This window comes from Lepidothrix coronata, unplaced genomic scaffold (genome assembly GCF_001604755.1).
Source record: "Lepidothrix coronata isolate B3197 unplaced genomic scaffold, Lepidothrix_coronata-1.0 Scaffold111, whole genome shotgun sequence".
Taxonomy (NCBI): domain Eukaryota; kingdom Metazoa; phylum Chordata; class Aves; order Passeriformes; family Pipridae; genus Lepidothrix; species Lepidothrix coronata.
In genome coordinates this window covers 1,486,325-1,513,928 of record NW_016690291.1, presented here as the reverse complement: position 1 = coordinate 1,513,928, position 27,604 = coordinate 1,486,325, and the positions used below count along the sequence as shown (strand labels likewise).

The 27,604-nt window shown below is 37.8% G+C and overlaps 1 protein-coding gene across 1 annotated transcript in view; it reads right to left on the bottom strand.

Annotated features, from left to right (window-relative positions):
- CLNK (cytokine dependent hematopoietic cell linker) overlaps positions 1-24,962 on the bottom strand; it is a 34,083-nt gene extending 9,121 nt beyond the window's left edge. The window contains exons 1-11 of the mRNA XM_017824547.1: positions 24,956-24,962; positions 22,477-22,636; positions 20,999-21,075; positions 20,656-20,701; positions 18,436-18,464; positions 18,074-18,093; positions 16,533-16,661; positions 13,589-13,616; positions 10,441-10,459; positions 9,423-9,486; positions 8,223-8,263 (exon numbers count right to left, since the gene is read on the bottom strand). Coding sequence (XP_017680036.1) covers positions 8,223-8,263; positions 9,423-9,486; positions 10,441-10,459; positions 13,589-13,616; positions 16,533-16,661; positions 18,074-18,093; positions 18,436-18,464; positions 20,656-20,701; positions 20,999-21,075; positions 22,477-22,621 — 598 coding nt within the window. The 5' untranslated portion in view covers positions 22,622-22,636; positions 24,956-24,962. The remainder of the gene's footprint in view (positions 1-8,222; positions 8,264-9,422; positions 9,487-10,440; positions 10,460-13,588; positions 13,617-16,532; positions 16,662-18,073; positions 18,094-18,435; positions 18,465-20,655; positions 20,702-20,998; positions 21,076-22,476; positions 22,637-24,955) is intronic.
- Positions 24,963-27,604: the final 2,642 nt, after the last annotated feature.

Here is a 27,604-nt window from a genome sequence, read left to right as displayed (position 1 = left end):
TGTTTTAGATTTTTGCACAGAAAATAATTTGTTTTTAATAATAAAAGCTAAAACTTCCAGAGAGAGAAACATAAAATCATTTAACTTGGAAAAGACCTTTAAGATCATCAAGTCCAACCATGAGCCTAACACTCATGTTCTTATATAGGAGTAAAAAAAAAAGGATATTAGTATAAATTTTATAAAATTAAGTCTTGAAATATTTTTTAATACTAATATGGACATAAAAGACAATTGTAGGGTACCAGAGGGAAAGGCTACTTGTACTCTCCCTGTTGCTTCAGGAGAGCAAGGCAGTGACAGAGGGAAAAAGATACTGTGCTGTTCCAGAGAGCTCCCAAAGAGCCCTGGTAGTGATGGTAGGAAGTGTCTGAAGTGGCAGCAGCAAACAGAGATCTAAATGAGCTTTGTGAATTATGTAAAGAATGACTTTTAGTAAGTATCCAGAGGAGAATGTGTGCGATTGCACCCCTGGCACAAGAAGGAAGCAGCTCAGTGGAGGGAGCCCACCAGAATCTGGGAGCGGGGGGAGGTGGGCTTGTTTAGCCTGGCAGTGACCAAAGTTAAGTTGAATTCTACTTGATCTGAACAAATAATACAGTCCATATGTTCTTCCTGATGGTATTTGCTTTTACCATAAGTTCACATTATGCAGTTCATAGGTTCCTGGCACAGCTTAGATGTTTGTTTTTTTGATAGAAGTGGTATTTGCAGAGGCAGTTACAGGAGAGTTAAAGTATGCTATGTAATCAAGGACAGCAGGAAGTCACCAGCGTGGATGATTCTTACAGATCCTCAGTCCCCAAAGCCCCTGGGTCTTCCAAGTCATGAACTCTGTTTTTGAGGAATGGAGATACAGCATGAGCTAACTTGGCTGAATGACATTCAAAAAATCAGAAAGACTAAGGTCATGTTTTTTCTAAGTATTCCATGTGAGGTACAGATACACCTCTTTACTAAACAATTTGTTTGTGAAAGATAAATATATGGAATTTCCTTTGTAGCATTTTTATGCTGTTCTGCAAAAAGAAATAATATTTACAAAACAGAATAAGTGTTTTCTTGTGCTTTCACAAATTCATAATCAAATTTGCCTCGCTCTTCGAAAGTATGTAGGTACATGCTGAGTTGGTTTTTTTGTCTCTTTTGGGTTTATGAAAGTACTTTTTAAAGCAGGTGTAGGTATATTAAAAGGTAGGGATGAGCCACATAGCAATTTTGGGTTAAATACTAATGAGACCATATTTTTCTAAAATTAGGTAGAGGGGTTAGTGAATAACAGATACAATATGATATGACAGCAAAAAACTAACACAAGTGTTTGTAGAAGTATTGTCTTCAAGGTTAGAGAGATTTTGCTTATGAATCTAGTGAAACTACTCCTGTGCGCTGGATTCACTTCTGACAGTCTTAAGAAGTCCAGGGAAAATGAGCAGAGAGACGTGGCCTTGGTTCCTGGGGAAGTCATACCACAGGTAGTTTCTTGGCAGAGCACCCCAGCAATCAATGTTAATGTTGGCTTCCAGTATGTTCCCTTAGGTAAAGCCACAGAGTCCAGGGGAAGTCCTATTTCCAACCATAATTTGATAGACCTGCCTGATAATGGCACTTACATGTCCTTGCCTTTAGGAATCTGGGATAAATCTAAAGCAATTTCTTCAGAGAGTGGTTTATTTGTTTACACAAAAGCATTTACCCCATAGTAGCTGATCTATGATGTCCCAAACATCTCTAGCTTCCATTTAGCCCAGCTGATTGCATCTCTGCCTGAAAAAGCAGAGAAGGTTGTGCTCACAGCATGCCCTTTCTTTGTACTCCCAAGCAATTTGCGTTCTCTTCCTCTCTCCATTGTTCTCCAAATCCCTCTCCTGTTCTGGGTGTGGGGGTCTGCAGTGGTTTAACACTTGCAGTGTAGGTTGGGTATTTCTTTGCTTGAACCAGGCATAGGGTAATAGCAAGTAACTGCTTGTTTTTGTTCTGCTGTTGACTGTGCCATTGTTTTATTTGTTGTCTGCTTCCTTTATTTAATAATCCCTTTGCACTAACTCAGTGCTTTGAAAATCCTCAGTGCAGATATACATGCATAGCAACCAAAATCTGTTTCTTAATCTTATTTCTCCACATTTACTTTGGTTTTCAAAGCCATCTCTGGTTCTTACCTGAGCTGCAATTGGTTTTAGGGCTCCATGTACATTGAGGGCTAGGAAAAAGCATTGAATGAAGGCATCATCAGAAAAATATTTTTTTTGGTGGCAGTGTAAGAGTCAAATTAGAGGGCAATGCATAGCTGTGCTTCCCCAGAATGCCCCTTCCTCTACTCATGTCAGCTTTGGACCTTCACAGGTTTTGGGTGGTAATTTTGTATTTAGTGTCTTTTGATAGATTTCTCTTCCCTTAATTTCACCAGCCACTTTTTGAAGTTATATACATTTTTTTTACTCTCCAGAAGAGTGTTTGGTAAGAGGTCCACAATTTAACTGCATGTGTAGTGAAGCACAATTTGCTTTTGTTCCCTGCTAATTTCACCTGATGTTTCCAGTCCCTCTACAGGAAGACCCAGTTCCCTGCCTGTTCTGATTTTCTAGGCCTCTGCTGAGTGCCCAGCTGGTATTTTGTTGTGCGATTAATTGGAACAGTTACACTGGGAAGAGCATCGACCAAATAACTTCATATAACGGAGCCACTGGTACCACACCAGAAGAAACAGAATACTAAGGGTGACAAATACTGTTGCATTTACTCCAGACAATAATTTTATCTTGGAGAATGCCATCATTGTAAACAAGGCTAGATATGAGATTCTGTATTTGTCTAGGAAAGATGTTGAATGATTCATATACTTCCTATGCTTTCAGCTATACTTTTGGTTTGTTGTTGAGTATTTTGGGAGAATATAGATTTAAAAACACATTTAGAAAAGAGATTTGTGTGGGTTAGAAAAGAAAAATAGGACTAACTGTGGCAAATTTCTATGGAAGAATAATTGGCCTTTGAAAGGCCAGGTATGTATCCTTTGTAAATAAAAATAGAAAATGAGTAGGAGAGAAAATTCTGAGGCTTGAGATAGCAGAGCTTCTTTATACAGTATATTTAACACCGTATCACAGAAATAGCAACAGAAATGTCATACAGCAGCATGCTATTAAAGATAAAAATTGGCTATGCAATTACAAAAGCTTGAAAGCAACTCCCAAAGATGGTTCTTGTCATGCATCAAGGCAAAATATAATATAACACTGCATGGCATCAGAAAGTGATATCATCTTGCTGTTATTGCATAGTGAGGCATAATTTTCTAGGGCAGAATATTTAATCTTTGAAGCATCCAGCACAAACTCATGAAATTCTTATATTCCTACCTGACTTCAGGATGATGCTGTTGTGCTTGAAAAGATACTTCAGATTTCTTCCCCAAACTTGTAACTATTAGTAAAAAACGATAAGAACTTATTATTTCCTCTTAAGTGTAACTGACAGTATCTAGCAACTACTGTGAAATAAATTAACTACATTCATAAATGAGGGTGAAGCAGTTCAATAGAAAAACTTAAAAGGCTGCAATCAATCTGGCTTGAATGAGTCAGCTAATGATTTTGGTGGGAAACATTTATCCTAGTAGTGAGTGTTACATGGGGAACATTACAGGGTTTGCTGATGCCAAATATGGCTGAACATAATAGTAAATAATGTAGAATGCTGAACTAGAGGTATGTGGAGGGTTCATAAATCCTTTTTATAGAACAGAATAGGCATTGAATTTATTAATGCAGTCAATACTATTTCTTGCTGAAAATCAGGAAACAGTGCCTTAATCCACAAAAGGAAATGCCAGAGGAAATGATGAACTCATTAACGCGAACTGTAAACAGCATAAAAGTCACGTAACCTGTATCTACCTTCCAAGTATTTTGGAGTAATGTTTTTCATGGACCTTCATGCACGCATACATAAACACACATGCACACATGGACCTTCACAGACACACAGATAAACAGCTTAAGCTGTTTAATAAAAAAACCTTTCTTTCAAAATTCTCACCCTCAAATTATGGGAGAGCAGCAAGATGGAGAAGAGTGATGTCCTCTGTGCAGATCTCTTTCTTCTCTTGGTTTTTTAGACTCCAACACACTTATTTTTCTCAAAACCTTAAGTTATTTTCTTAGAAAAAATGTGATACCCTGGTTCCCCACATAGCTGTAGCTAAGTCCAAGTTAAGTTCCTTTTTTCTGCTGCATTTTCCACAACTATTGAGGTCTCTCTAAATCTCTCTGTTCCCAGCAGGTCTTGCTTCAGTTGGAATTTTAATGATAGGCTATTTCAGTTTTGGAATATGAAGGAAAGACATCAAATTATTATTATTATATATTAAATACTGACCTTGCTCTCTTCCAGGTGCCTGTATGAAATGATAACATAGTAAATATTTTTCTTTGGATTAATGACTTTAATTTACCCCAATAAACCCAACTATATTTCAGTTTGTCAAAAACCCAGGCTGAATGCTTATGTCAGTCCACTGGTGACAATGAGAACTGAATTTTTTAGAAGTGTAAATGAACATATGGTTTATTGCAATGATCACCAATTCATGATGACTGTTGTACATCAGTTTAACTTACAATGTGGTTTTCCTTTCTTGGTCTTAATTGACTGGAGAGATACTATCCAAAGACTAAAATCAGTAATTTCTTTTCAGACTCTGACTGTACAGTACAGACAGTACAATTATTTTTACTCTCATGGCAGATACTTCATTCAAAATCACTGTGTGGAGAGTATTAATCCATCATATTATGTAACATATAAGTGAATGATACACAGGTTTCTAAAGACCAGAGTTTGACTCATAAACTTTCACTCTATTTTTATATTATTTTGATTCACATGGGAATAGTAATTATTTTGTTTGTTAATTTGATACATGTAAGACTATAAAACATAAATATTTAAGAGAAGAATTGTTCACTCTGTAGATGTTGCACTTTGAGCCTTCCATGTAAGTTGCTTTCCCAATAATGTTTACCCATTACTTAGGAATTCAAAGTCTCATTCAGCTCTAGCCCAAGCTTCTGCTTAAAGCATGGTGAACTGTGACATGAGACCTGTGGTCTCAACCTTTGACCAGCTGGGTATTGCAAACCTCCCAGAACATACGGTGATTTCACAGCCTCTCTGGGAAACCTGTACCAATACCCTCATATTTAATTTTTCTTCCTTATTTCTGGTTGAAACCATCATTTCAAGATCATTGCCTCTTGTACTTCCATTGTGCCTTCCACAAAGTGCCATGCTCTGCCTTCTTTATAATCTCTCTTCAGCAACTGGCTTGCTGCTGTTGGGTTCCCCAAGAGCTGCCCCCTCTCTAGGTGAAGGGAGGCCAGCCCCACCAACCTCATTTCACAGGGCAGGTGCTGCACTGGTGACCCTCTGCTGACCCTCTCCTCTCTGTCAGCTTCAGCCTTGTGCAGTACTCCAGCTGTTGTCTAGGGAGTGACTGAGTAAAAGGGAGTAGTCCCTTCCCTTGATCTCTTGTCTATGCTTCTGTTGATACAGCTTGACATGTTGTTGGCCTTTGTGGCCACCAAGGACATGCCAGTGGCTCATGCTCAGCCTTTGGTCCCCAGGTCCTTTGGAGCAGAGCTGTCTCCCAGGGGTTTAGTTCATTCTGGGGCAGGATTTTGCATTTGTCCTTTCCAATTTCAAGAGGCTCCTCTGCACCCTTTTTTCCTGTAGACTGGAGTTCTGGTGAAGGGCACTCCTCTCAAATCTATTGACCTGCTGTTCAGTGTCTGAAATCATGATAAGGACCCGCTCGTCTCCTCCTGCATGTTGCATCAAAACTGTTTAAATGTTCAGATCTATATGAATGGGAAATGATGAATATTTTATCTTTTCCATGGCAGGAGACACACAGTATTTTTCCTTTAAGAAGCAGCCAACCTAAGAGCCTGTTAAGAGCTGCAGTATTTGTGCGCTGTACAGTGCCTAGACAGAAATGTTAATTACAGGTGTAAGATATTTATTGTACTTGGGAGTGTTTTCATATTTGTAGTGAGTCAGTATCTAGGACAAGACAAAGCTTTTTGTTTCAAAATATTATCTTTCTTGACAACAGATTAAAGTGTTAATTACAATATTGTTATCAAACCATGTTTTTGTAACCATCTTTCAAACTAAAGGAATTTCTGACCGCGAGAGGAGTAAGGTTTGGGGCAGCCTCCAAGTCAGAACTGTGGAGAAGGAAAACTCAATGGATATGAAAGTTAGAGCTAGACCAGTCTATAGATCAGTGCTACAGCTTACTGTTGGACTTAACTAGTATAGAGATTCCTTTCTTCTGTTTCTTTGCAATGACAAAAAAAATCAAAAACAATTCAGTAGGAACATGTTAGTGCAGTAAATAAAACCCTCTGTAAGAAGCACAAGATGCCATAAGTTATAACCTATCTCTGAAGTTTACAAACAATCTTCAACACTGCATGATTGTAGGGACTGTATCTCTTAATAAGTTTTAGGGAAAACCACTTGTCATAACTAAACTCCCTTGTTGCTAAACCCATTTCCTCTGCTTCACTTCCTTAGTCTGAGTAGAAAGTGAAGGAACTTGTTAAAATCTTTTTTACAGAGACGGGGATCTGAAAAATGTAATAAAAAAAAAATCACTTGCCTTTACTAGTCTCTGTGTAAAAGATACTGCTTTCTGCTTTATAGATGCCTATAACTGCATTCCCAGCATTGCCTCTTGGCTTCTGCCCCCTAGACAGAGCCAGCTGGTGCAGGGGTCACTGGAGGTGGGACTGCACGTGCTGGGAGATAAGGGGTCAGCTGGGAGGAGAAGGGGTCAGCCTGGAGGTGTAGAGAGGGAGGGAAGAGCCCTTCTAGGTTGTCAGAGAGGGGAACTCAGAGCCGCTGCTTCAGGAGTGCACGGGGAGCAGAAATGCCTCCGTGGTGCCTGGAGCCTGGCAGTGGAGCTTGGCCCTGGGGAAGGAGTGGGGGAGGAGAGGGAAAATGGAGCTGAGGGATAACAGGCATTGTTAAATCTGGATATAAAATTTGTCTCTTTTTGTTTCTCTTACTGAAAAGGGTCATCCTATTTTTGAGGTATTTATTTTACATTAGTGCTATTACACTCCTCTAATGACCTTATAATTTCAGTCTTCTGCTTTTAAAAATCTATGTGGAATCTATGTTTGTCTGAAGGAGAATGCCTCTCCTACTGCTCTCTGTTCATAAGCATCCACAGCCTCTGGCAGTTATGAGAGATGCTTTTATGTGGATAGTTGGGAAGGTGAGTTTGCACTATATCTATGTTTTTATTTCAGGAAACAACTTTGGGAACTTACCTGCCATTCAGAAGGGAGCAGTACTGAAAGTGCAACACATGTTAAAGATAGACATTTTATGATTCAAAGCTAATATAATTCTACTAGTTCTTTTACATAACATACTATTACAAGAGACGCTGTGTAGCCATGGAATGTATATGGTTTTTATGGTCCTGATATATACAAAGATGAATACTTACTTCATTTAGTTCTTTAACAGATAAATGTCTGGAAAAAAAGAATAATATGCAAAAAAATTAATTATCATAAAATAAAATAAATTATCATAAAATAAAAATCACTTTGAGTACTTAAATACTTTGATTACATTATCACTGAAAACTAACAACCCTTGGCAAGGGAAGGATTTTGTTACTGCTATAGAAGTTCAGAGGCTGGTTATTTTTTTACATAAATTATTTGCAGGAGAAGGTTTTGGAGGAAGGGAGAGAAGTATCAGCTTTCTTAACACTATTCATCTCATGGCAAAAGGTCTTATTACACACTTTAGAGTCAGCTATAAATGGAGGTAAGTTCCTTGNTTTCTTTGTACTCCCAAGCAATTTGCGTTCTCTTCCTCTCTCCATTGTTCTCCAAATCCCTCTCCTGTTCTGGGTGTGGGGGTCTGCAGTGGTTTAACACTTGCAGTGTAGGTTGGGTATTTCTTTGCTTGAACCAGGCATAGGGTAATAGCAAGTAACTGCTTGTTTTTGTTCTGCTGTTGACTGTGCCATTGTTTTATTTGTTGTCTGCTTCCTTTATTTAATAATCCCTTTGCACTAACTCAGTGCTTTGAAAATCCTCAGTGCAGATATACATGCATAGCAACCAAAATCTGTTTCTTAATCTTATTTCTCCACATTTACTTTGGTTTTCAAAGCCATCTCTGGTTCTTACCTGAGCTGCAATTGGTTTTAGGGCTCCATGTACATTGAGGGCTAGGAAAAAGCATTGAATGAAGGCATCATCAGAAAAATATTTTTTTTGGTGGCAGTGTAAGAGTCAAATTAGAGGGCAATGCATAGCTGTGCTTCCCCAGAATGCCCCTTCCTCTACTCATGTCAGCTTTGGACCTTCACAGGTTTTGGGTGGTAATTTTGTATTTAGTGTCTTTTGATAGATTTCTCTTCCCTTAATTTCACCAGCCACTTTTTGAAGTTATATACATTTTTTTTACTCTCCAGAAGAGTGTTTGGTAAGAGGTCCACAATTTAACTGCATGTGTAGTGAAGCACAATTTGCTTTTGTTCCCTGCTAATTTCACCTGATGTTTCCAGTCCCTCTACAGGAAGACCCAGTTCCCTGCCTGTTCTGATTTTCTAGGCCTCTGCTGAGTGCCCAGCTGGTATTTTGTTGTGCGATTAATTGGAACAGTTACACTGGGAAGAGCATCGACCAAATAACTTCATATAACGGAGCCACTGGTACCACACCAGAAGAAACAGAATACTAAGGGTGACAAATACTGTTGCATTTACTCCAGACAATAATTTTATCTTGGAGAATGCCATCATTGTAAACAAGGCTAGATATGAGATTCTGTATTTGTCTAGGAAAGATGTTGAATGATTCATATACTTCCTATGCTTTCAGCTATACTTTTGGTTTGTTGTTGAGTATTTTGGGAGAATATAGATTTAAAAACACATTTAGAAAAGAGATTTGTGTGGGTTAGAAAAGAAAAATAGGACTAACTGTGGCAAATTTCTATGGAAGAATAATTGGCCTTTGAAAGGCCAGGTATGTATCCTTTGTAAATAAAAATAGAAAATGAGTAGGAGAGAAAATTCTGAGGCTTGAGATAGCAGAGCTTCTTTATACAGTATATTTAACACCGTATCACAGAAATAGCAACAGAAATGTCATACAGCAGCATGCTATTAAAGATAAAAATTGGCTATGCAATTACAAAAGCTTGAAAGCAACTCCCAAAGATGGTTCTTGTCATGCATCAAGGCAAAATATAATATAACACTGCATGGCATCAGAAAGTGATATCATCTTGCTGTTATTGCATAGTGAGGCATAATTTTCTAGGGCAGAATATTTAATCTTTGAAGCATCCAGCACAAACTCATGAAATTCTTATATTCCTACCTGACTTCAGGATGATGCTGTTGTGCTTGAAAAGATACTTCAGATTTCTTCCCCAAACTTGTAACTATTAGTAAAAAACGATAAGAACTTATTATTTCCTCTTAAGTGTAACTGACAGTATCTAGCAACTACTGTGAAATAAATTAACTACATTCATAAATGAGGGTGAAGCAGTTCAATAGAAAAACTTAAAAGGCTGCAATCAATCTGGCTTGAATGAGTCAGCTAATGATTTTGGTGGGAAACATTTATCCTAGTAGTGAGTGTTACATGGGGAACATTACAGGGTTTGCTGATGCCAAATATGGCTGAACATAATAGTAAATAATGTAGAATGCTGAACTAGAGGTATGTGGAGGGTTCATAAATCCTTTTTATAGAACAGAATAGGCATTGAATTTATTAATGCAGTCAATACTATTTCTTGCTGAAAATCAGGAAACAGTGCCTTAATCCACAAAAGGAAATGCCAGAGGAAATGATGAACTCATTAACACGAACTGTAAACAGCATAAAAGTCACGTAACCTGTATCTACCTTCCAAGTATTTTGGAGTAATGTTTTTCATGGACCTTCATGCACGCATACATAAACACACATGCACACATGGACCTTCACAGACACACAGATAAACAGCTTAAGCTGTTTAATAAAAAAACCTTTCTTTCAAAATTCTCACCCTCAAATTATGGGAGAGCAGCAAGATGGAGAAGAGTGATGTCCTCTGTGCAGATCTCTTTCTTCTCTTGGTTTTTTAGACTCCAACACACTTATTTTTCTCAAAACCTTAAGTTATTTTCTTAGAAAAAATGTGATACCCTGGTTCCCCACATAGCTGTAGCTAAGTCCAAGTTAAGTTCCTTTTTTCTGCTGCATTTTCCACAACTATTGAGGTCTCTCTAAATCTCTCTGTTCCCAGCAGGTCTTGCTTCAGTTGGAATTTTAATGATAGGCTATTTCAGTTTTGGAATATGAAGGAAAGACATCAAATTATTATTATTATATATTAAATACTGACCTTGCTCTCTTCCAGGTGCCTGTATGAAATGATAACATAGTAAATATTTTTCTTTGGATTAATGACTTTAATTTACCCCAATAAACCCAACTATATTTCAGTTTGTCAAAAACCCAGGCTGAATGCTTATGTCAGTCCACTGGTGACAATGAGAACTGAATTTTTTAGAAGTGTAAATGAACATATGGTTTATTGCAATGATCACCAATTCATGATGACTGTTGTACATCAGTTTAACTTACAATGTGGTTTTCCTTTCTTGGTCTTAATTGACTGGAGAGACACTATCCAAAGACTAAAATCAGTAATTTCTTTTCAGACTCTGACTGTACAGTACAGACAGTACAATTATTTTTACTCTCATGGCAGATACTTCATTCAAAATCACTGTGTGGAGAGTATTAATCCATCATATTATGTAACATATAAGTGAATGATACACAGGTTTCTAAAGACCAGAGTTTGACTCATAAACTTTCACTCTATTTTTATATTATTTTGATTCACATGGGAATAGTAATTATTTTGTTTGTTAATTTGATACATGTAAGACTATAAAACATAAATATTTAAGAGAAGAATTGTTCACTCTGTAGATGTTGCACTTTGAGCCTTCCATGTAAGTTGCTTTCCCAATAATGTTTACCCATTACTTAGGAATTCAAAGTCTCATTCAGCTCTAGCCCAAGCTTCTGCTTAAAGCATGGTGAACTGTGACATGAGACCTGTGGTCTCAACCTTTGACCAGCTGGGTATTGCAAACCTCCCAGAACATACGGTGATTTCACAGCCTCTCTGGGAAACCTGTACCAATACCCTCATATTTAATTTTTCTTCCTTATTTCTGGTTGAAACCATCATTTCAAGATCATTGCCTCTTGTACTTCCATTGTGCCTTCCACAAAGTGCCATGCTCTGCCTTCTTTATAATCTCTCTTCAGCAACTGGCTTGCTGCTGTTGGGTTCCCCAAGAGCTGCCCCCTCTCTAGGTGAAGGGAGGCCAGCCCCACCAACCTCATTTCACAGGGCAGGTGCTGCACTGGTGACCCTCTGCTGACCCTCTCCTCTCTGTCAGCTTCAGCCTTGTGCAGTACTCCAGCTGTTGTCTAGGGAGTGACTGAGTAAAAGGGAGTAGTCCCTTCCCTTGATCTCTTGTCTATGCTTCTGTTGATACAGCTTGACATGTTGTTGGCCTTTGTGGCCACCAAGGACATGCCAGTGGCTCATGCTCAGCCTTTGGTCCCCAGGTCCTTTGGAGCAGAGCTGTCTCCCAGGGGTTTAGTTCATTCTGGGGCAGGATTTTGCATTTGTCCTTTCCAATTTCAAGAGGCTCCTCTGCACCCTTTTTTCCTGTAGACTGGAGTTCTGGTGAAGGGCACTCCTCTCAAATCTATTGACCTGCTGTTCAGTGTCTGAAATCATGATAAGGACCCGCTCGTCTCCTCCTGCATGTTGCATCAAAACTGTTTAAATGTTCAGATCTATATGAATGGGAAATGATGAATATTTTATCTTTTCCATGGCAGGAGACACACAGTATTTTTCCTTTAAGAAGCAGCCAACCTAAGAGCCTGTTAAGAGCTGCAGTATTTGTGCGCTGTACAGTGCCTAGACAGAAATGTTAATTACAGGTGTAAGATATTTATTGTACTTGGGAGTGTTTTCATATTTGTAGTGAGTCAGTATCTAGGACAAGACAAAGCTTTTTGTTTCAAAATATTATCTTTCTTGACAACAGATTAAAGTGTTAATTACAATATTGTTATCAAACCATGTTTTTGTAACCATCTTTCAAACTAAAGGAATTTCTGACCGCGAGAGGAGTAAGGTTTGGGGCAGCCTCCAAGTCAGAACTGTGGAGAAGGAAAACTCAATGGATATGAAAGTTAGAGCTAGACCAGTCTATAGATCAGTGCTACAGCTTACTGTTGGACTTAACTAGTATAGAGATTCCTTTCTTCTGTTTCTTTGCAATGACAAAAAAAATCAAAAACAATTCAGTAGGAACATGTTAGTGCAGTAAATAAAACCCTCTGTAAGAAGCACAAGATGCCATAAGTTATAACCTATCTCTGAAGTTTACAAACAATCTTCAACACTGCATGATTGTAGGGACTGTATCTCTTAATAAGTTTTAGGGAAAACCACTTGTCATAACTAAACTCCCTTGTTGCTAAACCCATTTCCTCTGCTTCACTTCCTTAGTCTGAGTAGAAAGTGAAGGAACTTGTTAAAATCTTTTTTACAGAGACGGGGATCTGAAAAATGTAATAAAAAAAAAATCACTTGCCTTTACTAGTCTCTGTGTAAAAGATACTGCTTTCTGCTTTATAGATGCCTATAACTGCATTCCCAGCATTGCCTCTTGGCTTCTGCCCCCTAGACAGAGCCAGCTGGTGCAGGGGTCACTGGAGGTGGGACTGCACGTGCTGGGAGATAAGGGGTCAGCTGGGAGGAGAAGGGGTCAGCCTGGAGGTGTAGAGAGGGAGGGAAGAGCCCTTCTAGGTTGTCAGAGAGGGGAACTCAGAGCCGCTGCTTCAGGAGTGCACGGGGAGCAGAAATGCCTCCGTGGTGCCTGGAGCCTGGCAGTGGAGCTTGGCCCTGGGGAAGGAGTGGGGGAGGAGAGGGAAAATGGAGCTGAGGGATAACAGGCATTGTTAAATCTGGATATAAAATTTGTCTCTTTTTGTTTCTCTTACTGAAAAGGGTCATCCTATTTTTGAGGTATTTATTTTACATTAGTGCTATTACACTCCTCTAATGACCTTATAATTTCAGTCTTCTGCTTTTAAAAATCTATGTGGAATCTATGTTTGTCTGAAGGAGAATGCCTCTCCTACTGCTCTCTGTTCATAAGCATCCACAGCCTCTGGCAGTTATGAGAGATGCTTTTATGTGGATAGTTGGGAAGGTGAGTTTGCACTATATCTATGTTTTTATTTCAGGAAACAACTTTGGGAACTTACCTGCCATTCAGAAGGGAGCAGTATTGAAAGTGCAACACAGGTTAAAGATAGACATTGTATGATTCAAAGCTAATATAATTCTACTAGTTCTTTTACATAACATACTATTACAAGAGACGCTGTGTAGCCATGGAATGTATATGGTTTTTATGGTCCTGATATATACAAAGATGAATACTTACTTCATTTAGTTCTTTAACAGATAAATGTCTGGAAAAAAAGAATAATATGCAAAAAAATTAATTATCATAAAATAAAATAAATTATCATAAAATAAAAATCACTTTGAGTACTTAAATACTTTGATTACATTATCACTGAAAACTAACAACCCTTGGCAAGGGAAGGATTTTGTTACTGCTATAGAAGTTCAGAGGCTGGTTATTTTTTTACATAAATTATTTGCAGGAGAAGGTTTTGGAATAAGAGAGAGAAGTATCAGCTTTCTTAACACTATTCATCTCATGGCAAAAGGTCTTATTACACACTTTAGAGTCAGCTATAAATGGAGGTAAGTTCCTTGAAGACTGAAGAGTTTCAAAAATGAAACACAGAGGCAGAATGAAAAGTGTAGAAGGAAGGAGGTGAAAACCAGGGGAAGAGGAATGGAGAATGTTCTTCATGGTCCTGAATCAAGTAATTGTTTAGGTATTTTTCTGCCTTCTTCTGATGTGGCTGATCAACAGGAGTATCATCCTTTCCTGGGAAGGAAATATTCTCCCTCCAAAAATGGAGAAGGATTGATTCTGACATCTTTTGTTAGATGTTTTGGTTATGGTGAACACTCATGCTTTTTAACATCATGTATCTCATAATAAAAGAGACAGAGGACCAGATTTTACAAATTATTTAGCAACATAAGATGTGGATAAGCATCTAGTAGTTTTTGAAAAGCCCTGCGATTTAGGCCCTGTTTAGCCTGTCTCCTGAACTGAGAAAATATGACAGTGCGTTATTCTGCTAAATCAATCAGAGGGAACACAGAAGGAAGATCTGGTACAGAAAACCCCGAGAGCTATTTTTCAGCTATGAGAAGGGGTCTCTTCATCATGTCTGTGCAGAAAATATCAATCAGCATGGAGGGACAGAGAGGCAAGAAGTTTGGGAATGATCTGTTCAGGCAAAGTTTCAGGAAGGCTAGGGAAAAGGAGAGGAACTCTTTTGCATTTGGATAATTGCTTTTATGTTAGCTTCTACAATTTGTTAGCTTGGTCTCCAGGGCCATTACTTCATGTGTGAAAGCCCATATTCAGGGCACTGGGTGCATGGCAGAGTTTACTGATATTAAAGGTGTGCTTCCAGGGCTGGCCTCTGCCTTGAACAGACATGCCACTTGCACGGCCTGCTTACCACAGGCATGTAAAAGTTTAAATCACACCAAAGCTTCTAAGATGTATTCCAGGATCCTGCACATACCTATTTTTTAATGAAGCTATTTATAGCGTGTATAAATAATGATGTGTTAAATTTTAGACGTCCTTAAAATCTTGTTGAAAAACAGAACTTGCACTCCTAAATCACATCTGTGGTTTGACAGCTTTGCTTACAGTCTGGTAGATACTGGCTGTATCATTGAACTCCTTCACACTGCAGCTCATGTGTATGTTTTCTCCTTACAAAGCTGTAACTGGACTGAAGTTGGTGGACAAATATTTTGAGTGAAGTGATCCTGCGGGAAATTTGTCAGCTGCCTTCCCCATATCATGTGTGGTCTTATGCTGTGCCACTCCTTTCTTACTCATATGATTAAAACCCCTACTGCAATAGACATGACATGTATTTATATTACAGAATTTGGCTTTATAATAGGACCTTTCAAATCCAAGTGCTCTGCATACTGATGTCTGCTGACAACATAGATTATAACATTTCTCACAAAGCTTTCAATCTGTGTGCTGCTTTACTGAGGGAGGGGATCAGTCATGGGATTTGGAACTTTGCAACTCCATGTCAGATCTTGCACTGAATATGAAGCTACTTCACAGTAATAAAATGTCTCAGCAACCAACAGCTTTTGGAACGTAATCAATGAAAAAATTTAGTCACCATTCAGGAAAAAACCCGACCCAAGAATGATACTTAGAGCTCACTCATTAAGTACATGCTTAACTTTAAGCAAAAGATTATTTCCTTGGTTTTTAAGCTTATTTTCCCTCCAAGTGATTTGTAGTCACCTCTGTAAAATGAAGCAAAATTTCATCCTGATGAAATAAAATTGAAATCATTTAAGGAAGGACGGACAGGATTGACACAGCTTCTGGCTGCAATAGGTCTTTGTCAGGATCCATTTGAGCATTATACCCTGTGGGCCCTGGAATTGTGCCATTCCCCTTCCCAGCATGTGTCTGAGCACCATCTCCTGTTAAGAACGTGCATTTTGGTCACGGTGCAAGACCACATGCACACCTGCATGGTTACATGACAGTGAGCAGTGTATGTACGCGCTCATCCGACCAGGTACGAGTTGTGCGAAAAGAGCAGCCAGACTCAAAACCTGACATATGCATATGCTTGGTCATACAGCTGGACACAAGCAGCTTGTTCTTCAGGACTTGGCAGAACTCATCCTCACTGCCACGTCAGGATCCTGAATGACCATGGGCATTGTATGACAGGAGTGCAAGACAGAGAGGGCAAGAAACGAATCATAGTCTGAATTTGTTGGCTTCATGGGCTGAAACCAGATTTTGCCTACAGAGAAGTAATTTGTTTTGCTGAATGTCACATCCTTGGGATGTGGAATGTATTCCTATATCTCTGATGCAGTCAGTGTACTTCCCCATCACTTGATTCACCAACTGTGCTAAATAAGTAGAATTTTTCTGCTTAAAAGTGGTTGCAAGACCTGTAAATGTTATTAAGAAAAAAATAGGACAAACCTTAAACAAAGTATTCTTGAAAGTTCTGCCTACTTTTCTACTCCTTCTTTACCGTTATTTTGTCAGTTTTTTCTTAAAAAAATGCCAGTGTCACATTACACTAAATACCACTTCTCTTAATTATTCACAGCTGTCTAAAGAATAATTTCTTAAGTAAAAGCAGAGGTGCAATGGAAGTAAAGTCTTGCGGTTTGACCAGGGAGAGTGTTTTGATTCTTAGGGAACGAGGATGAGGAATGCACCATACCTTGAGACTTTTGCTGATATTGGAAAGGTGGGAGCTTGGCTGAGCGTGTTCCTCTTATGAAAGAACTGGCTGCTTATCCTTGGCTCTGGAGGAAGTGGCTGATACTGCTTTGGCAGTGTGTTTGGAGGCCTAGAGAAGTCAAAGGAGAATTTGAAGAACTATTACGGAATAGAGGAGGTGGAGGGACTGTGTTGTAAGTTCAAGCTCTAGAAGTAAGAGACTAGAATTTTCTGAGAGCATTTCAATGTATTTTGCTGAGCCAAGCTCAGATCCAGGAGCTCCTTAGGGCCCTTCAATAGCAATAGTAATATTGGATAATATTTTACATTTGCAAGACATTACTGTACTGTGTTATGTGCCATTTAATACCGCTTTTGTGTGCCTCATCTGTATGTGCCAATCACATACAGCTTTCCAGTGTGGATATTTCTGGGTGGGTAGGCCTGTGTATATGGTCCAGCCAGGGAACACACTGCAGTTTCAGACAGAGAGGACAAAATGCTCTTCATCCCAGAAAACTCACAGGTAACATGAGTCTAGTGTTTTCTGCCAGATGTGGGCACACTCTGCCCATGCTCTGAGACCAGGCAGTCACAGCCCAACTCTGGTTGGAAGCTGTAGCACAAAGAGGCTGGCTGGATAAAACTGGAGGTGCATCCATGGTGCCTGTCAGAACTGCCCTTCAGTTGTGGGCTCCTGGGGGGGGACTGGCCACCATAATACAAAAAGAAATAAACAGTGAAATATTGTAGAATAATGGATTGAGAATGTTCTTATTTTTGCTCTTTTATAATTTTGAGTTTGTGAAGTTACACTGCCCTTTTATGCTATTTCACATTTTTAAAGTAAAATCTGAACATGTAGTGCTAATCATATTTTAAAATTCTTTATACATTTTGGGGCAGTCAGTGTAGGCATGGAGGAATAAGCTTGTAAGTCCTAGATGACCTTTTGGAAGGATGTTTTAATTGTAGCAGTTATTTTTTGAAGTTGAAAAGATCAAGAAACAATTAATTTTTTCTTTGTGGGCATATCATAGTAAAATATATTTGTTGAATAGAGCTTGTTCCACCTTCTGTGGGAGTAAGTGGAAATATTCCAGTTGATTTCTGTGGACGTGATTTAGATTTGTAGCAAAAAACATTGGCAGAATGATTTAAGAGGGAATGAAGTCAATATTATCACAGTGAACAGAGCCTAAGGCACCAATCAAATTGATGGAAGATTTTTTTTCCCCAGCAATTTATATGTAGGTTGAACCAGATTCAAGATATCTAGGTTTTTGACTTGTCTGTAGGCAGAGCCAAATTGATTATGAAAATGCAGGCCTGAGATCCTCCTTACAAACACTTACAGCTCATGTTTTGTTCTCCCTAATTTCACATCAGAACCTGTAAGAGTCCAAAAAGTGCCAGGCAGTAAAAGAATGCTGGCTCACTTCCAGTCACCTAATTATCACGGGCAGTACAGGTGGATGTGAGCATTCCTTGGCACTGAGTTCCCCAGGGACAGCAGGTAGGAAATCTCTTATGTGATCTTACCGTGGGGGAGGCACAGGTTCCTGGAAAAGAGGAAACAAAAATCCCTGTAAACTTTTTTCCTTGGTTGACTAGAGAGAAATGTGAAGAAGTTAGATTAAGTAGACATGCCCATGTTAAGAGTCAAGGGGTTTGTGTGCTCTACAGCACAAAATATCATGCTTTAGCATTCCATTTTAAAATCACTGAGGAATAAAAGACACCTACATAAACCACGAATGCAAGTAAGTGAGATAATGTAGGACTGCAGATATGAGTTCTCTTATCCTTTAGTTAGTGCCAGCAAAATGGCAGCCTGCTTTTAAAAATGTATTAAATGGCAAAATGACCTATAAAAATTTTAATTGATGAGAGATTCTGCTTACCTGGTATCCCTGTATTTTCATTCTTCCTCCTAAAAATAATTATTAATAATTGTTAGTAGGGTGCTACTCACATAATTCACAAATTAAGTTACAGCTTTATTCTGTTATTGTTATTATTACTGGCAGTCCAGTCCCATTCCTTGCACTTCCCCAGCTCTACCTCCAGAACTCTTTGCTCTGGCTTTCAGAATGAAATATTTGAGGGTGATATTTATTCAGGTATTGTAAATTTAATTATTGTTTATTTATTGTTCAGAGATTTTACATGCTTATCAGATTTCGGATGCATTTTTTGTCTGTCTTGATTTTTCTATAGAAATTAATAAAAATATTGAAAAACAATGAAAGTAAATATACTTTTTTGTTTTCAAATTTACCAAAATATGTCTGATTATTTAAATTAACATCTTGCTAATAAAAAATAATTGTACTGTATTTTCATTAGATTTTGATATTGAAAATATTCTCCTAAGTTTTACTTGCTGAAATCCTAACTAATGTAAAGGAGATGCAATATATCTCAAGCTCTCCTTTAAGGAAACCATAACAATTTGGTCAAACTAAAATAATGGTACTTTAAGTGTTTAACAATTCTAGAAAATACTCTGACAAAAATTCTTCTGTGCTGTTTATGCCATCTTGTGGCAAGGCCTCTTAATAGCACTGGGCATGAGAATAAACATTAAGATATGTTTATTAACAGTGTAGTCATTATCTAAAAATAATAGCGTCCTCTATAAGCACTATTGCTCAGGATGTATTAAAAATACTTATAAGTTGCATTCTCAAACCACAGAGTTTAATTTGTGTGCCTGCACTGGCTTTGGTTCATCTTAACATCAGCACACATCACATGGAGGCAGACAAGCATGTAAATCCAACCTACTAAATCCTGGTGGAATTCAAAGTTTTAGATAAACTGGCAAACTGTCCTTGTTTACTGATTTCTGCAGATTTTGAAGCTGGCTTACTGGAATTTATCTTATTTCAGATGTTTTTTAATCTACATCAAGATTTGCACACACGAGTCAATCTAATCTTTAATTTTCAAACTTTGTAGTGTTTACTTTCTCATAATCTGTAGGAATTATTTGGATCTATGTTTTGCATTATAGTATGAAATAGAAGGGAAAAAAAAGCAAATTCTGTTTTATATGGAAATCTTTGAGTTATTTTTCTGGCTGATCAATTGCAATACTTACTTTCTAAAAATCAGCTGTTGAAGCAAACACAGAAAGGATAATATTTTCTTGGCTTGGCAGTTGCAGTCCTTTTGACAATATTTAGCTTACGGCTCAAAGGTTTGAAAATGGTAAAAGAAAAAAATATTTCTTTTCAAAGCTAATCAGATATTTAATCCTTCAGTGGTTGACTTCATGATGTACTGCTACATCAAAGTATATGAAATAAAAAAAAGTGTATAGAAACTACTTTAAAAATAATGTTATGATTGAGTAAAACCATCAATTAGAGTATTTAATATTTGGACACTTCAGTAGATTCTTGAAGAATAAGATAGCAATCTGTCTGTGATTTCACCACAAAAAACAGGACAAACAAAAATTAAAGGTACATTTGATTTTGAAGCAAATTTGCAGTTAAAGGTAAAGCAGCAGAGAAAAAGTATATTCTAGGTGATTAGCACACAATTAACATATGCTTAGTAGGTGAACATTGTCAGACAGCCTTTGTAAATAACTACCCTAGGATGTAAACCTAGTAGGAATTGCTAAAGTTGATATTGCTATTTAAAAATTGTTATTAGGTTAGCCTTTACAATATATTCATATGAAATGTCTGAGAAGCATAGGGAATGAAAAAACATGAGATCGTGAGGAGGTGCAGTAAAGCTTAGCAGGGATCTTGCAGCCTTTGGTGGAGGAATTTGGGAGACATAGGCTTCCCCCTGTCCCCTTATGTCCTTATAATATAGGAAAAGGAAAATCTGATTTTTAAATTGATTGGCTGCTTTTTCCTACCCCTTGAGGAACAGGATGCTCCTGAGATAAAAGATATCTCCTTCTGTAAATAATTACTTTGATGTTAGATAGTTGAAACAGTATTGCAAAATTTGCAGTATGATTATTTAGAAAAGCAGCTGCTGTTCTGAAAACCCTGTCTATTCTATCATCTGCAGTCTCTTCCTGCGTACAAAAGATAAATATGGAAGTAACAATTTCTATTTCTATTTGCAGAAATGGGTAGATTTTTTTATTTTACCTCTAACACATGGCACTCTCTGCCCCTCTGGAACAGATGTGTGAGTCTGTTAATAAAACAAAGTAAAGATGTGATGTTAGTCATCACCCTTGAAACTCTGTCTAGTAGAAGGGTTGCTGCTCCTGACTGGGATGCCTCTAATACTTTAGAGGATCCCTGCAGCCAACAAGTGAAGTCAGTGGTGAAGGCATCAGTGCAAAGTGAAACAGGAACGGCTCACAGGAATGTGTGTGCCCTTGTGCGAGTGAATTTTATAGCTAAGACTTTAAATAGACTGCACTTTAAAGAATATTAAAGAAAAGGGGAAATCTGTTTGTGAATAAGGTTTAGTATCTATACTTACAGTTGAGTATTGAGGGGGCTGAGATGGGTGCTCGCTCATTGGGGAAGTGGAACCTGAAGGCCTTAAACAACGTTTGTCTGTAAAAGAGGAAGAAAAATCAAGCCTGAGTAATTCAGTACTATGAGGTTTTAAGAAGAAGAGGTTTTAATGTTCAAAATATGCTTTTCAGATCAGGTCTTGCCATTTTTATAGCATTTTAAATTTTCCTTTTCAAAATGTAAATGTCATTTTAGCAGCTGCATTAGGACATAAACATGACCCTCATAAGAGCTTCATGCTTAACCTCCCCACTGTGGTTAAAAAAAAAGCCTTCATAAGGCGGTACACAGTTAAGGCAGGCATTTAACCTTAACTGTGATTACAGGAAAAAAGCAGCTTTTTATTTAATGTGTTTTATCTGAATTCACAAAACAAAAATTACATCTTTTAGGTATTTCAGGACAGTCTTACATAAGCAACATAAGATGCTGACTGCTGACTGGAAGTTTTTACTACTAACTAAGACAAAAGCAGTATTTGGAATTCAGATTTCCAAATAAAATGTGCAAATTAGTCTTTGGAACATAATGTAGGATATCTGGATGTTCAGACTGATTGTGATCTGCTCACACACTGGTAAATTTACTCACTTTAAAAGCCATCTATTTGTTTAGACATCAAACAAACTCCCACAAAGAATCAGTAGATAAATCTTTGCTGACTTTGATGTGAACTGGAGCAAGCTTTCATAATATATTGATCCTATATTTTCAGATTTCTTTGGTTTCTGTTTTCTAGTCTTCCTCATCTAGGATTTCCCTCCAGTTTTTTAATGATTTAAAACCTCCAGAAATTGTTTGTAATGGCTTTGAGCAATGGATAGCTATGATGATATTTCACATCCATAAACAGGGTATTAATTAGCTCTGTATGTTAGGGCATTTAAATTTGTTTGGGCATTTTAGTAAACCAAAAGGGGATTAATGAAGCTGTCCTGCAAGGTTAAGAATGCCTGAGAAATACACACAAAGCAATTGCTTATTACAGTTACTGAAAGCAGCAGAGAACACCTTTAAAAGGGTACATTTCTTCATCTGCAAATTATCATCTGGAGGGAAGTTTCATGTGTTCTTTAATATGTTTTCCATCTTAAAAATTTCTAGGCTTAAATAGCAGTGAGCTTTTCTGAAACAGTTGTGAGTTTTATCAGTCAGGTTTTTTGCACATTCAGTGTGGAATGGGATAATAGAGTTTCTCCCATGAGGGTAATATTAAAATTAAAAAACCCGTGTGTAAGTATTAATTTAACATAATCTAATGGAAATAAGGGTAACTTTTGAATTTGAAGATGCAGACAAAACTCTTCTCTATTTCTGCCTGCCAGTGTTATATTTCAGTTGAACCATTTAATTCTAAAAGATATCCACACTGAAAACCCTAAGTTTGTACTGCTCCTACATATGTCTGGGTTTTTCTCACTTTCCACAGACAGAAGTTACCTGCATATTCAGATTCTTGTAGAGGTTTGGCAGGAAGAATTCTTAAAGCATGGATGGCCTGCAGAGTGGAAGAACTTATGGTCTCGTAATCATCCTCTTCCTCGGATAACTTGGGGGAAGACTGTAAGTCAGCCCTTCCCTTCATTGTCAAATAATTGCTCTGGACAGAAGAAGAGATATACAGATAATATAATTAAGGTCAAGATTGATTTCAGATTTGGAAATATCTGATTACCATAACTAGATATTTTGGTACACAGGAAATTTTCTGATGGAAATTGAAGGGTTGCAAAGTAGTTGAGCAAGTGCTTTGAGTACCTAAATTTTTTAAATTTAGATTGATAAAATAGCCATTTGGGAGGCAGTTTAGATGTCTCTCTGAATTTTGCCTGTCTGATCTTGAAAATATAATGATAGTGTTTACTTTTATGATAATTTGAAATAGTGTCTTTCATTATAGTATTATCCATGTGTTATTTATATTGTACTGACTGTTTACATATGTTACTTGCAAGAATGTATTAACTAGCTCATCACAAATGTGACACTTTAAAATAAAAACATGCAGTGTTTTGGGGAATTTGTGCTAGAATATGATGCTGAGAGTGACTCAGGATGTCTCTACATGTGTCTATACACTTGTACTAGGTTTGTCCAAGATTATTTTCTGGAGTCCTGCTCCACCCTTCATACTCACTGTTTACATGCTGGAACACAATTGCTGGCTTCCTTCAGCGCAGAGCTGAGATTGCTGCTGAGTGAACTCAGCTGAGGGTGCCCCAAGTCTTTGTAAGTCATATTTTGCTACCAGCAATATAGGTACATCATGCACTTGGATCTTCCCCGATGGTTTTCTTATTCTCTTCTTGAACTCACTAATAACGGGGAGTCATCTGAGATGACTGAGATGTCATCTTCTGCTAGTTAGCTGCCCTTTCAGTTCATGCTTTTTCTCTTGAGTGCTAAAATTTAAACCAATTTGTTTTACCCTCCAAGGACGCTAAAAACAATTGATTACTATCCACTTTATTTCAACCTTTTTCATGCTAATGCCTATAATTATATTTCCTTTTAGTCTTCTCACTAAGCAAATATGCTTCTTGAAAGCTTTCCTGAGTTGTCAACCAATTTAAGAGATTCTGAACCTCATCAGGAAAGTGTTACTTTCCTGATTGTACACATCTCTCTCCAGGTTGTACACATTTTTGTTACAACATCAATCAGACCTCCAAGAGGTGTTCTTGACAGTACATTGCAGGATTTTTGTAGCAGCACATAAAAAATACCACCACACCCTTGAGAGACCCCTGCAGGGTATCTGGCTTTTCAGGCACTTCTCTGCACATCTCTCTAGTTCAGTAGCAGACTACTGTCAGCTAGGCTGAGGGTGACTGTTTTTTTCAATCAGTTGTGCAAACACTTCATGCGTTTTCATCTAGACCAGGTTTCCAGGTATCTGCTTGTGAGACTGTCTTCTGGGAAATGTCAGAGGCCTAACAAAAACCAAGATATATCACATCTACTGTTTTCTTTCTTGCTACTGTGGTCATATTTCTGCTGAAAAGGAAATTACTTTTGGTTTGAGGAGTTGATGAGATGTTCTTCATGTTCACATTAGCAATTATTTTACATGATCAGACCTATTATTTCCAAAAGATCCTTTCAGATTGACTTTGTTTAGTAGTTTCTGCAGGCTTTCTCATAAGAAATTGATGTTACCACTGTTCTTTTTCAGTACTTTAGGAACTCAGGACTCCTTGGAGAGTTCCCAAAGATAATCGATTAATGTCTCAGAAATTTCTTCAAATAATTCCTTAACTGCCTTAGCATAAGTAAATATTCTCCTGACTGTTCTTTCCCTGTTCTGCTCTGTGCTATTACTACCTTCCATTTGATATTAATCCCATATAGCATCTTCTTATTATTAATCTTTCAGTGAGATATAAAGCAGTCAAAGTATTGATTCCATCAACCTTCTTTAGTCAACGTTTACTTGTCCATCTTGCTTATTAAGCATAGATCTGTGCTTTATTTTCGTCTTTCTGTGATTTAAAAGGTATTTACACTCTTATACATCTGAACTGAAGCTCAAAACCAGCGTTCAGATAAAAATGGGAAGACATTGAAATGTGTACTGTTGGCTTTTAGGCTTTCATCTGCATCACTTACATATTAAACCTTGAGGTTTATGACTTATATACTTGTTCAACTTCACTCCTGTTATTTTCACATGATCTTATGTAAAAGTGTATTTTAAATTCAGCCCATAAATGGAGAACTGACTAGTGAGTGAGTCACTTCTCCAATCTAGCTCATACATATGTCAAAATACTCATGCTTTATTTTGCATTAGCAAACAGTGACAATTGCATTTTCTGTTACTAGCATTATAGCCAAGACAAGATTAACACATGCCAGGAAGTGTTTTACAATTACAATTACAAAAGTAAAATTTTAGAAAGAACAGTGTGGTACTTACAGAATGATAGGTGTTATCAGGAATAGTTGTTCTGGTTTCTGTATGAAATGGAGAAAAACTGTCAGCAGATCTCATTCTGTAGAAAATGATACACTAACTAATAATTTATCTAACAGAATAAAAATCTGCCAACTGCACAGTATTTTAGAGATACTGAAACAAAGGAGATTAAGCAAATCCACCCGTGAGTTTGTTGACCTATACAATGCCTGAGGAAGTAGCTGTGTGGAAATGGAATTCACAACCATAAGCACGTCTAAGCCTGCCTACCAAGAACACCCAAAAAAGGATGTGCTTGAACTCCTCTCTTTCTCCTGAGTTTTGCTGCTTGGTGCAGAACTGTGAGAGCTCACCATGATGAGACTGGGGATCCTGATCTGGAAATCCCTTTATGAATAGAAATGTGTCTTGTTCCCTTAGCAGCAGAAGAAAACCCCAAAACTGAGAACACTCCAGCTATCAGGCTATAAACTTTTCTCAGTGGTGTGTCTGCCCACGAAGTTGTCTCATGGTACAGCCAGGAGAGCACAAGGGCCAAAGAGCTGGCGAACAGGAGAGTGAGTTCACTTCAGAAGAGACTCCCAAGTTCTGCACTTAACCTGATTTACACATTTAATCCAGTGACTATTTAATGCAAAACAGCCATGGTATGACCTTGCCCAGTACTTGCTCTTGTTTTGGACTGTTGCAATCCTTTCTTACACTGCCTGTAACCTCACAAATCTTGCATCTGTGGCTACGTAATAGCTTGATTTCCAAAGTAGGACATGAAAGTCCTTCTATTAAGACTAATCAATAACATATAATTAAAACTTGTTCTAATACTTTGGAAAAGGGGAGAATTGCACACTGAAAGGCTTTTGTGTCAAGGAGAGAGTTAAAACCAAATCTACTTCTTGTCCAGTGGTTGTACCTTGGTGCTGAAGTGTACTAAGGACAGGCACAACCCTCCCTTACAACTGTGTTTTGAAAGAAGACTGCTTCTGCCTGAACACCCTTTTTACATTTTTTTTTGCTCTTGTTCTGTAAGCCTGGTACTGCATATTTTTGTATGCCCCAGCAGATGGCATTGAATGTTCATTTATTTAATACATGCAGTACTTTAATCTCTGCTCAGTGTTTTAAATTGTAGCCTTTCTATTTCTGTTAATTAAAAAAAATGGTTGTTTTATTCTCAACAATAAAAAAATAATAACAGTGGTAAACATCAATGCCATTATCCACTCATTTCATGGCTTAATGCTGAAGGGGGACTGTTTGACCCAAGGCTTTGGGGTGATGTATCGCTATTCAATACCAGTTTACAATTTGACGCCCAAGTTAGTTTATAATCTATTCTGTTGTGAATGAATCAGTGGAGTTTGGAGGAACTCCAGCCCTCCTTCTCCTTTTCTTCTTACTCCTCCTTTGCACAGGGCCAGTGAAGGGAGCAGCACTGGTGCTGCTTTCCTGTGGGTGTGCCTTTTACGTAAGGTGTATGCCCAAGTATTTACTCCATGCTATCTGAGGAGTGCAAACCAGCTAGAAACCACTCCTCCTGATATTTAAGAATGTCATTTTGGAAGTGAAGATGAATATCTCACTCTGCCTTGCTGTACATAACAGGCTTTCAGAATAAAAAGTGCTGCACACTGTCTAGCCAGTAGAAGAGGTACTGTTGCAGAGGCTCACCATCTAGGGGGAGACTATTTCTGCTGTCTGCTATATATAGATCACCCTGGAACATCCAATTTATTATAGAATCATAGAATAGTTGGAGTTGGAAGGTACCTTTAAAGGTTATCTAGTCCAACCCATCTGCAATGAGCAGGGACATCTTCAAATTTTCTCACTTCTAGTGCACTGGTTGTTGTAAAGGGATGAAAGAGGACAGAATCTTTGTTGCAAGTTGTTGCAATCAGCTGGACCTTCTGGCATAATTTTTTTTTTCACTGCAATCTAAAGACTTAGAGCTGGCATGGGTTAGAGTCTCCTCAAGCTATAGGAACTGATCATATTTTATTCAGTCTGAAAATTTTTTGTTGCTTTGCTACATTTTATGTGAAACTAATAAATAGAGAATATAAATTATAACACTAGGAAGGTGTTACATTGCTATGGCATATGTGTGGGTGTGTTTCTTCCAGTTGACAGAGAATGCTTGATGTCAAAGGACAAAATGGAAAAAATTAACTTCTCTTTAATTTGCAAGGGAATAAAACAATGTGTGCATTTTGTGGCAACCTTGCTTGCTTTTCATAGAGACCTAAAAAAATCCTGTTTAAAAGGGTGACAGCCCTTCTTTAAATGAGAAAGCAGAAGGTAAATCTGTTCCCATTGGTTTCTGTGAGTCTATGAATGCACAGTGGTTTTTTAGTCACTGTGGTGTCTCAGCCAGTGTTGGGAAGCGATAAAGTATTGTGGCTTGTGTTTTAATAAACACTGTTATCCTGACAGAGTGTCTCCTAATCACTTCAGTAGAAAAAAACCTGAAGCTGGAAATGCTGCAAAGAAGAACTGCATAGGCATTTTCAGAGTCACTTTTTTACCGTCTGGTCCAAAAGTATGGTGCAAAACCTTGTCCTGCTGGAGTATATAGGCATCTTACAATTCATCCTAATGTTTATAATATTACAATGTTCATGTAATATTGGAATTTTACCTTTCAGA